Source organism: Ailuropoda melanoleuca, chromosome 16 (assembly GCF_002007445.2).
Source record: "Ailuropoda melanoleuca isolate Jingjing chromosome 16, ASM200744v2, whole genome shotgun sequence".
NCBI classification, from domain to species: domain Eukaryota; kingdom Metazoa; phylum Chordata; class Mammalia; order Carnivora; family Ursidae; genus Ailuropoda; species Ailuropoda melanoleuca.
Genome location: NC_048233.1, coordinates 76,236,438 through 76,248,945, shown reverse-complemented (window position 1 = coordinate 76,248,945; position 12,508 = coordinate 76,236,438). Strand labels below are relative to the sequence as shown.

Here is a 12,508-nt window from a genome sequence, read left to right as displayed (position 1 = left end):
CCCAGATGGACACAGACTGTTGTACAAGGCTAAGATGGAATGATTTACCTTAAGTTGTATTTTGTCTCACATTTTACAGTTCAATTATCACATAGACTTGAATGATGTAACACAGGTTGCTTTTGAAAGATCTGTAAGATGGATTAAAAGTAACTGATTTTGAGTTCTAGCTTAGATACTTCAAAGCCAGATAACCTTAATTAATCAATTAATCACATCAGGAGACGATGTATCCTCATTTCTGAAACAGGGATAATAATCATTCGTGCCATATATGTCTCAAAATTATGCAATTATAGATAGTGAAAAGACCAAACCATAGAAGTCTAAGAAGATGAACAGATAAAATGGAAGAAGGTAATATTCAATAATAAAAACAAGTTTAGGTTTGTTTCACTTACAGAAATAAAGTCATTTTTGTTTCCTGCTTTACCACTCATTATACACCTTCACTTTCTTACTGAATGAAGAGCTTTCTCATGGCATTTTTTACCTCTTCATTTCTCAGGGTATAAATGAGTGGATTCAACATAGGTGTCAGAAGACCATAAAATACTGCCACGTTTTTGTCTATGGACAAAGTAAATGACGGTCGCATATAAGTAAATATACAAGGCACGAAGAACAGGGCAACAACAGTGAAGTGGGCCCCACAGGTGGACAGGGCTTTGCGTCTCCCCTCTGCACCGTGGCACCTCAAGGAATGCAGGATGACAATGTACGAGGTAGCCAGCATGAGGAAGTTTAACAGGCAGATCACACCACTGTTGGCAACCACCAGCACACCGATGACATAAGTGTCGGTGCAGGCGAGTTCCAGCAAGGGGTACAAGTCACAGACAAAGTGATCAATCACATTAGGCCCACAGAAGGGCAGCTGAAGGACCAGGAGGAGCTGAACCAGGGAATGCAGGAAGCCTCCCAGCCAAGCCACTCCCACCAGCAGGGCACAGAGACACCTGGTCATGATGGTCGTGTAGTGCAGGGGCTTGCAGATGGCCACGTAGCGGTCATAGGCCATGACTGTGAGCAGGATGATCTCAACACCTCCCAAAAAATGGGCTCCAAAGAGCTGAGCCAGGCAGCCCTCGAAAGAGATGGCTCTCCCCTCACACAAGGAGTCAGCAATGAGTTTAGGGGCCATAGAGGAAGAATAACAGGTGTCAATAAAGGATAGGTTGGCCAGGAAAAAATACATAGGGGAAGCCAGCGTGGGACTGGAGGTGATGGTGACCACAATGAGCATGTTGCCACACACTGTGACCACATAGATGATCAAAAAACCCACAAAGAGGACCCTCTGTATCTCTGCGTTCTGTGAGAGTCCTAGCATGAAAAATTCTGTGATATTCTGTGGCATTTCCATACAGTCCAAGGATGAGAATGCACGTATACAAGTGCCTATAAATTCAAGAGAGAAACACAATTTTAACAGAATTACAGGGGGGAAATTTGTTGCGAGGTTTTCTTGAAATGCCCCACTTCCCTTTGTCCCTCCTAACTCTTCCTGCTCCAAACTCCTGTATCAATTCACTCTGTTAACCTCTAAATGTGAACATATATCTACTGTTAACTTTAGCATCAATGGGCAGGAGAAAGCTAAGTTACTACATGAAAATAATAATTGAATTTTGTAAATTTTAAATTACTTTTGTTACTACAGAAACTGAACTTTGGCAGACGTTGATCTTCTAATTCAGCTAGAGTATATCTCTGACAATTTTCAGGAAGGTCGCACATAGATACAATGGCACTTGAGAAAACCATGTATATTTAGGATCTCCTGAAATCTCTGCATGTAGAGTCCATGTCCTTTGAATTAAATCTTTCTTCTTGGAACTTTTCAGTGAGGTTTGCTACACTTTCTGTCAGTGTTTCTGGTGGTAACACAAACCGATATAAAGCAAACCAAAGCAAGACTGAGAGAAGCTGACTGGCAGCAACTGGAGACCTCCCCAAATTCCCACTTCTCTCCCTGCTCATCTCCTCCCACTCCGAGCCCATGGCGGGGGCAGAATCATGTCTAGGAAGCCAAACTTAAATTATTCTTCCCACTTGCTTTCAACATTTTACATGCTTCTGCTTTTGTTTTCTCTGGGCTTGGTGCAATCCTTCCAGCTAAAAGCTACTAGTCCTTCTGCATCTATGGGAAGGACTCAAAGTACAAGTTTGGGGATCATCAGTGCAAGATTCTATTAAATAACGAGTATCTGCCTATTCATTAAAGGAAGCTACAGGGGCAGGGAGAGCAGATAACCTATCTTAACCAGCTATAAACTCATCTGGCAGAATATTCCTACTCACCTTTTATTCTTTTAATGATAGTAAGGAAATGCCTGTGCCTATCTTCGTTTTAAACAAAAAACTGACACTAACCCCACCCACCACCAACCCATGGTTTTCCTAGAAATATAGGCCTCTTTAGAGTAGCTGAATTTTTCAAATTGCTGAAGATCTGATGCTCTGAATAAGAATTAATGAACCATGACAGACTATGGACTCTGGAAAACAAACTGAGGGCTTCAGAGGGGAGGGGGGTGGGGGAATGGGATAGGCCGGTGATGGGTAGTAAGGAGGGCACGTATTGCATGGTGCACTGTGTGTTATACGCAACTAATGGAGCATCGAACTTTACATCAAAAACTAGGGATGTACTGTATGGTGACTAACATAACATAATAAAAAAATATTATTAAAAAAAAAAAGAATTAAGGGAGAATCATTAGGTGTCAGAGGAAGAGACACCCAGATACAAGAAATACTGGAGAGAAGATTCCTGTGTTAAGAAGTTGCCCGCTTTTTCTCTCTCCCAGTTTTAGTTCAAGAAGGTAAATGTAGCTTCTGCAAGTGACATGTCTGATTGGGGACCTTTTCAGAGTAGAACATTATGGCCAAGAGGACAGACAGTGGTGATAAGAGGAAACACCTGGATAGCACATAGCTTTTGCCAAGCACTACCCTAACTGCTTTATGTATATCAGCTCATTTAAGCCTCTCATTATTCCCATGAGGTAGGTCACTGTTTTCATCCTCCTTCTGCAGAGCAAGAAAGTGAGACACACATTAGCAACTCAAAGAAGCTTACTCAGGTAGTAAGTGGCAGAGCTGGGGCTTGCACCCAGACGGTCTTGCTACAGATTCTGTGGGCTTCCTGGCACCACACTGTCACTTAAACTTATCTAGGTTTGAATCCTTCCTCTGCCATTTGTTGGCCATTTAACCATGAACAACTTCTCAAAGCTTCAAAGTTCTTAGCTATAAAATGAAAATAAAAGAACTGCTACACCCTGTGGTTGCAGGGAGCAGTAAATGAGAACAGGGCATGCAGAGTGTTTGTAAAGAGCCTGGATGGGATAAACACCCAATAAATGGCATCTCCGAAATCACCATCATCAACACCACAAGCAACAAAATCTTCATGTGGCTTAAGGACCCAAGGACCTAACTGGATGAATCCAAAACTAGCTTAGTTAGTTAAATTAAGTAGAGCTAATTATATTCAAAATAATAATATTATAAATACAAAAAGTGCTCTAACACTGATCCTCATACAGAACACAATTAGGGAAAATGCAAATAGATATGAATAGCACAGAATTTAGCCAAATAATGAATTTATACACCCAAAAATTAAAATGTTAAGCTGATTCATTTCTGCAATGAATAAATTATTAATTATTTAAATAAATTATTTGTTAAAAGCTAGCCAAAAAAAAAGAGGAAGAAGAAGTCGTCATCTCCTCTTTGAGTTATCCATGAGAAACAAAATTATGTTGTGGAAAGTAATGAGAATTTTAGTAAAATTATTCTACTGCAGTTTTGAGTTGCATTTTTTAATTTAATTTTAAAAACAGATTATAAAAAACTTACAGTGACTGGATCTGAGGATAACAATAGGTCTCCAGGTTTTGTGTTGTGCTTTGTTTTTACATCCTAACACCATAGAAAGGCGGATCTGGAAGGGTTCTTAGAAGATCATCAGACCAGCTCCAAGCATATCATCCAAATTTCACTGTTTCATGTGATGAAATTCCTGGATGAGATTACAAATGAGACAAAGCAGAGACTGGGCAGGTGCTATTGATTCCCAAAACTCATCTGAGGTGAAGGTTTTTTAGACCAGTACAAGGCGAGAACCAAGACAGTCATTCATTTACAAGCAGCTGGGAATTTGTTCTGTCATCCATTTTCCCTTTTTCAGCTTAAGAACCTGATGGCATTTACAATCATTGTTTCCAATTGTCTATGTTAAAGATGGTGGATTTCAGACCCAGAGAGATTAGATGCACTGGTTCAAGGTCACATGGGTGACCCATGGCAGAGGCATAGCTGGAACCCAGGTCGTTTGGCACCCCAGCCTGAGCCCTTCCCAATGCAACCACCACCTTCCATTATCTGCCTTCTCTAGCAGGAGGAGCGGGATCATTAGCTCTGCTTTCTGCTGAGGATATTCACCAGCACAGTCTCAGAGAAAAGCTTTCTCTTTTCACTGGACAGGGTTTTTATAAGGGGGTTGGGAGTGGTAGCACAGGGACTGTCAGCGCCATGTGCTTTTGCCTTTCCAAGGGAGAATAATTCTCCCTCACAGGATCACTCGCTGAAGCAGCACTGGAGCTTGTGCCTCCTTCACAGATCAGAACAATGTTGGCACCAACATTTAATTAGTCCCCTGAATAGAATTTTGGTCTCACAAGGAAGTGACTTCTACTGTACCTCATAGAAGTGCCTAGTGTCCTTCTAGTGTCTTCAGAGAGCAACTATAAATCATCAAGAGGAAAGGGGAGTTAGGATATTTCTGGAACTCGTACTGGAGGGTCAGTGTCCTTAGAGAAATTCCTGACTGAAGAACAACATCAGGAAGAATCAACAGCATTCATTGCGCATCTTCTATGTTCTAGGCAGAGGTCTTTCATCTTCCCCCCTCAAGCTGAGAGAAGAGGATCACTGTCCTTCAAGCAGGGGTAGGGGCAGAGGGAGAGAATCTCATGCAGACTCCACACTGAGCACCCAGCCCGATGCAGGGCTCAATCGAGGACCCCAAGACCATGACCCAAGCCATAATCAAGAGTCAGACACTTAACCGACTGAGCCACCACACACCCCACTACTCTTCATTTTAACTCAAGAACTCCCTAAGTCTTGTTTCCTAGAACTACAATGCAGTTCACGGGCTTCTTTCTTCCTTTTCTCAGCTCTCCTCCACAGAGCAGTATCTGCGTCCTCTGGATGGCTCCTCCCACCTTCCCTCACCTGTGTTACCCCCAGTAAATCTCTTGCACATCGACTCTGCCTTACCTTCTGCTTCTCAGAACCAGGACTGATGTAGAAAATATGAAGAACTCTTACAAATCAATAAGATAAAAACAACTACATGAGATTGGAACAGCACTTCAGCAAAGAAGATACCCAATGGCCAGTAAACATCTAAGAGGGTTGGGCTCCCCTCTTTCATCATCTGAGAAATAGGATACAGAACCACAACAAAACACCACTGCATTGCTTCCCCTACATGCCCAAAATTAAAAGGGTGGACAATACCAAGTGTTTATTGTCAATTCTGAGGAATTCTATCTCTCATATGCTGCTGGTACAAATGTATAAAGGTTTTCTAAGTATACATTGGATATATATAAATATACATATAATCAATGACCCAGAAACCCTATTCCTAGGTACAAACCCAAGAGAAAGGTGTGCAGCTGTGCATGGGAAGACACATTACCAAGACTCTTAACAGAGCTATTTGCAATACCATAAAACTGGCAACTTAAATGTCCATAATAGAATGGGTAAAAATGTTAGTATATTTATACAACAGACTACCAGAATGAAATTAAGTGAATGACAGATGTCACAATATGAATGGATCTCACAAACACAATGTAAGCCAAAGAATCCAGAGTCAGTCAATGATTGCATATATGATTGCATTATTTAAAATGTGAAATAGGCCACCTAGGTTTTATCACAAAAGTCACCTTAGTGTTTACCTTTAAGGGAAGAGAAAGAGGTATGATTGGAAAGAGATATAAGGGATCCTGGAAGGGCTAAAAATCTTCTACCCCTTGAACTGCTTTGTGGTTTTATGGGTGTCCCATTTTATGAATCAGATTTTATCTTGGTTTTTTAATTGTCTGATTATGTTGTGTCTCAGGTGGATTTCTTTAAGTTTATCCAATTTGAGATTTGCTGAGCTTCCTGAACCTCTAAGTTTATCTATTTCACCCGATTTGAGAAGTTTTCAGCCATTATTTTTTATATTATTTTTATAATAATATTTTTTTATTATGTTAGTCACCATACAGTACATCCCTGGTTTTTGATGTCAGCCATTATTTTTTAAAAATTTCTTTCTGAGCCACATTCTTTCTTTCCTTCTTCTGAAACTTTACTAACATAAATATTAGACATTTTGATATTGTCCTACAAGTCCCTGAAAGTCTGTCCAGTATTTGTAAATCTTTTTTCCTCTCTGTGGATAATTTCTATTGATAGAACTACTGATCTATCTGACTGGATAATTTGTTGTTCTATCTTCAAGTTCACCTTTCTCGTATATTCCTACTATGCCACTGAGCCCAGCCAGTGAATTCTTTATTTTGGCCACTGAATCTTTCAGTTCTTAATTTTCAATTGCATTCTTTTTTATAGCCTCTATTGCTTTGCTGACGCTTCTATATTTCCATTTGTTTCAAGGATGCTCGCCCTTACTGATAGGATCATGATTATAATGGTTGCTTTAAAGTCTTTGTCTGAAAATTCCAACATCTTTGTCACTGAGTCTGCTGACCTTTTTTTTTCCACTTGCAGGCTGAGATTTCCTCCTTCTCTGTATGTTGAGTAATGTTGGATTGTATCTTGGATATTTTGAATATTATGTAAGAACATCTGATCTTTTTAAAATTGAGAATGTTGAATTTTTAATTTTAGCAGGCAATTAACCTTGCTAGTTTCAGGTTGCAATTTCCAACCCATCTTCTGTGGGCTGTGATTCCGAAGTCAGTTCCGTCCCCAAATTCTTTACGGTATTCTTCAGCTCTTTCTGACATGTACGCCACCCAGTGGCCAGTCTGGGACTTGAGTGGTGGTCTATCCTATAATGCCATTCTCAAAGACCTTGGTATGCTGTTTGAGTTCAGGTTCACACATTTCACCTCTCTGAGGTGGAGAGGCCTTAGCAAAGGCACTCTGAGTTGGGGTGTGTTGGAATGGGACACTGCCCCACTCTCATTGGGTGAGGGATAAAATAGATAATAAAAGTTCCTAATATGGCTTGCCAGNTGTGTTGGAATGGGACACTGCCCCACTCTCATTGGGTGAGGGATAAAATAGATAATAAAAGTTCCTAAGATACGGCTTGCCAGAGCCTTCTTATTTTAAATCATCTCCAGCATTCTAAAAGAATTATAGTCACTGGCAGGATAGCTTTGAGAGCTCAAATAAAATACTTTACCACAATATACTGAGAGAATCATATAGTTTTCCTCCATTGGCCTATTAAGAGGAAAATCCATTATATTAATGAGCTTTCTAATATTAATTTCCAGGGACTTGGTCCTTCTTTGAAGACAGGATTTGAGTGTGATTCTACTCAGTGTGATACCCCCAGAACCTAGAACTTCATCTGGGATGTTGGTTTTTGTCAAGAAACCAGCTTGAATTTATTTATAAGTTGCAGCTTATTCTGTTTGTAATGTGTCTTTGTTATTTGGGGCAATCGAGTATACTTACTGTAAATTAAAAAAAAAAAAAACCTTAAAAAGTATAAGTAAAAGTAGAATCGAACCACAAAGTTAAGTACTGTTGCCATTTGATAAACCTACTTCCAAACACACATCGCTACCCAGAACTGCACAGGCAGATTACAAGCTACAAAATTTTACATCACCAGGCCACATGCTGTTTCACAACCTGTTTTTTAAGTTCTGTCTTAAGCTGTAAACACTTTCTATGACAACAAATATAGATAAATGGCACCTGTTTAACAGAGGAACAGAATCTGTGTACCAAGGAACATAAAATTGTGGGGGAATGTGTAAGTTACTGACATTAGATGTGAAACACTGGAAGTATGACCTACTGGAACCAGGAAAAATACTTAAAAGTGTAGCACAGGAAATGTTATTACATCTAATGAGTTTTCACTTTGTGTCTGTATTCTTCTTCCTGCCAAAGAAACTTTTACAAAATTCCTTTTACTGCACTATCAATAAAATGCAGCCCTCAAGCAGAACACCTGGACAGCTGACCAGAGAACTACAAAGGTTCAAGGTATAATAAGACATACAAATGGAAAGCAACGCCTTTCCACAGTAATGAATCACTGGGAGCAAGCATTTTACCAAGTGGTTAGAGAGAAGCAAAGCCTCCTGGATGCTATACTGGATAGTGACTCTGGACTTGAAATAAATCTGGGCAAGGGCATTCACAGACAAGAGATTGACAATAAGGACATTGATAACAAGCAGCTTACAAGCAGGAAACACAAAATAAAACATGCAGAGGAAGATCGGTAGATAGTAAAGCATTGTGCATTTTGGCAAGATCGTACTTAAAGGCAGACAGATCTGGATTGAAATTCCAGATCAACCTTGGGTAAGTAAATCAGCCTCTGTGAATACATTTTCTTCATTTTTAAAAAGAAACCATGTCAACTTCTTATGAGGACAATATGAGACCCTGTTTGTAAACTGATGTACCAAGTCAATGATCAGTCATTTGTGTGTGTGCATGTGTTCACATGGATATAATGTTTAGGCATTTATTGCAGAATTTCACAACTATTATAGTTATGTTAATTTTAGTGTAAACCTATTCTGTGCACTTCCATGATTTGAGTTGAGCAATTCCTAATTGTATTTGCTATATTCTCACAGTCCCAAGCTATAGATTTTTTCTGACATTAGTGTTCCAAAACCAACTTGTCCTCCACAGACAGCAATGATGCCCTGAAAGCCTCTGCCTTGGCTCTTCCCTCAGAGTCAAAGGAACAAACAGTGATCCTGGAGAAAGGACATTCAACTGTTGGTATCCAGGTTGCAACTTCAAAACTGCTCATGGCATGAAAGACCTGGACCGCCATCTAAGAATCCACATGGCAGATGGAGAGGAAGTGTAGATTACGCTGTGAGGACAATGTCCATCTCAGGGCAACTGAAGACTGCTGAGCCCCTCCCAGTGTTTCCCAGATTCAGTATCGCTCTGCACCTTGTAGTCTTCTGTCCAGGACCCAGCCAGAGCAGCAGCTTCTGTCTGGAACATGCCAGATAAAGGCAGTCTTGATCTTTTCTCTGCTGTGGACTCCTGGCAATTTTGTGAAGCTGATGGACCCCTCCCAGAATGTTTTTAAATGTAATAAGATCATATTAAACTCTATTTCAGTACAATTTTGAAAAAAATCATAGACCGAATCAGGTATAGGTGAACCATCAGTAACTACTCTGATCAATATTCCGATGTGCAGAGCTGGGAGACCAGGTTAGTAACATTTCAACAAGGGGATTCCACTCATCATTAATACCCCAAGCTGATGAAAGTTCCATCTCAGACAAAGGTAAAGGAGACAGAGATGGTGCTTCCATATCCTGCAGTTTAGTGTTAACTATAAAGAAGTAATTTAAGTTGCATATAATAATTTGTCTGGTCAGTAACATAGGACATGGATAGATTAGACATAATTTTAAACATTTAAAGCAGCTTTATTCTGAAAATTTTTGATAGTCTCTCAGCTCTCATCATGATAACAAGGATTCGTACTGAGAATGACTGATTATTTCTTTCCCGACTGTACCTGTATCCTCTATCCACAATTGCTCATTTTTTCCATAGATTTTTCATGGCATTTTTTACCTCTGCATTTCTCAGGGTATAAATCACGGGGTTGAACATGGGTGTCAAAATACAATAAAACACAGCCACCATTTTGTCTATGGATAAAGTAGATGATGGCCGCATATAAATAAATATACAAGGCACGAAGAACAGGGCAACAACAGTGAAGTGGGCCCCACAGGTGGACAGGGCTTTGCGTCTCCCCTCTGCACCGTAGCACCTCAAGGAATGCAGGATGACAATGTACGAGGCAGCCAGCATGAGGAAGTTTAACAGGCAGATCACACCACTGTTGGCAACCACCAGCACACTGATGATGTAAGTGTCGGTGCAGGCGAGTTCCAGCAAGGGGTACAAGTCACAGACAAAGTGATCGATCACATTAGGCCCACAGAAGGGCAGCTGAAGGACCAGGAGGAGCTGAACCAGGGAATGCAGGAAGCCTCCCAGCCAAGCCACTCCCACCAGCAGGGCACAGAGACACCTGGTCATGATGGTCGTGTAGTGCAGGGGCTTGCAGATGGCCACGTAGCGGTCATAGGCCATGACTGTGAGCAGGATTATTTCAGTTCCTCCCAATAAATGGGCAACAAAGAATTGAACCAGGCAGCCCTCAAAAGAGATGGCTCTCCCCTCATACAAGGAGTCAGCAATGAGTTTGGGGGTCATACATGAGGAATAGCAAGTATCAATAAAGGATAAGCATGAGAGGAAAAAGTACATAGGGGAGCCCAAGGTGGGACTGAAGATAATGGTGGTCATGATAAGTAGGTTGCCTCCAACAGAGAAAAGGTAGACGATCAAAAAGAACACAAATAAAACTCTCTGCACCTCAGAGTTTTGTGAGAGTCCCAGCATGAAAAATTCCGTGATGTTTCGTGGGCTATCCATGAGTCCAGAGCTACAGCAAGGACTTGGGTGAAAAGAGATTCAGAGAATAATTTGTTACAACCTCTTCCAAGAAATTTCAAAAAGTTAGGAGAAATCAGTGTTTGTGGAATAGCATTATCCCAAATCCTGAGTCCCAAAGCAAGAACCTGCTAATAATACAAATCATTTTCTGCATTTCTAATTAATAAGTTGACCAAGTACAAAATTAAATACCAGACAAAATAAACAACTCCCAAAATATTACATCTCTTGCATTTTAACCAATAAAAGTGAATTCTGTTTTCTGATTGAAAATATCTTCATGGAGATTTTTGTAACAAAAACTAAAATATATATAAATTTTAGTTCATTAAAAATAACCACTTACGGGAAAAGTATTTCCCTGAATATTGTTTTGTAGTTGCTTTTTTAGAGCCACACTTCCAACTCCTAGTTGCACTTTGCCATGCACATGGGCATCTCCTCAAAAACTGATTTTCTCATCTCACCCCCAACTGAACTTGCTCCTCCTTCTGTATTTCCTCCACCACCCACCACAAACATGGGAGTGAGTCATCCTTGACTTCTCCCTTTACTAATCCATCTCACAATTTCAAAATTCATCACCACCCTTCATCAAATCTTGTTCCTTAACTTTCATCCATCCATCCATCCATTTATTTATTCCAAAAACATTTTGAGCACCTACCATGCCCCAACCATAGCTCTTAGCATTAGACTTAGATCAATTAGCAAAATAATCTGATGGTTGTTGCAACAACACCACAGCTGTTCTCTCCTGCCTCATATCTTGCCCAGACACCTGTTCAATCAACCACACTGCAGGCGGTAATATGTATAAAATTCAATCCTTCAATCATGTCATCATTCAGCTTAAAATCCTCCAAAAGTGCCTCTTCACCTTCAAGATAAAATCTAAGCATTTTAGTCTCATTACAAGTCCCTGGAACTTGCTAACCTACCCATGTTATCCGTCCTTGTCCACTACCATGGGCTTTAGCCATACTAAACTACCCTAAATTCCTGGTCAAGTCACACTCACTAACACTTCGTTGCCGTCCACATGCTATTCCCCCAATCTTTCCCAATTCTTACTAGCTTACTCCCATACATCCTCCAAGACTAGGCTCAGATATCATCTCCACAAGAAAGATGGTCTCTTCCCCTACCCCAGGCTAGATTATGAGGACTTGCACTGTATTCCTACAGCGCCCAGATCACATTTCTATCCTAGCTCTTTGCATACACACTATGTTGTACCGGTCTTCCTCCACCGCCCACCCTACATCTATAGTACCTTGAAAGAGGCTTCTTTGTGTTTAATATCCATATCGCCAGACCTAAAACAGTGGTCAATGACTATTTGCTGAGTGAATAAAAAACATAAAACCGAAAAATATAGGAAACTTACAATACCTGGATCTAAGGTTGATAAATTCTTATCAGAATTAATTACTTTCTAACATGGCACATTGATAGAACCAATAGTATTCTTAACAAGTCATCTGGTCCATCCTTCTGCATCATCTGTTCCTCCTTCCCCTTTTTTGAATGATGTATATGTTTAATGACTGCATAGGATTAAAGAAAGTTCCTGCAGGGAGAAAAAAATGTTTCATAATCTCTTCTCTGATTTAGAAAGTGAGTAATCCCATAATCCTAAGTGACCCGGGTTCAAAAACCAAATAAGGGATCTCATCCGTTTATGGGCTACAGGAGACCTCTTCAAACATCACCTTCCATTTTCTTTGCTAAAAAGTCATTAAGCATAGTTTTTTTTTTTTTT

General features: G+C 40.2%; 2 protein-coding genes across 2 annotated transcripts; both read right to left on the bottom strand.

Annotated features, from left to right (window-relative positions):
• Positions 1-457: 457 nt before the first annotated feature.
• On the bottom strand, positions 458-1,366 carry LOC100476606 (olfactory receptor 4C3). Its single transcript, XM_011217182.2, has one exon. It carries the CDS (start codon positions 1,364-1,366, stop codon positions 458-460), a length of 909 nt encoding a protein of 302 aa, XP_011215484.1.
• Positions 1,367-9,813: 8,447 nt separating this feature from the next.
• Positions 9,814-10,722, bottom strand: LOC100474596 (olfactory receptor 140). The gene has a single exon (XM_002930383.4). It carries the CDS (start codon positions 10,720-10,722, stop codon positions 9,814-9,816), a length of 909 nt encoding a protein of 302 aa, XP_002930429.2.
• Positions 10,723-12,508: the final 1,786 nt, after the last annotated feature.

What these genes read in the sequence shown, in the direction of transcription:
- LOC100476606 (XM_011217182.2), bottom strand. Translation starts at nt 1,366, where the DNA reads ATGGAAATGCCACAGAATATCACAGAATTTTTCATGCTAGGACTCTCA.
- LOC100474596 (XM_002930383.4), bottom strand. Translation starts at nt 10,722, where the DNA reads ATGGATAGCCCACGAAACATCACGGAATTTTTCATGCTGGGACTCTCA.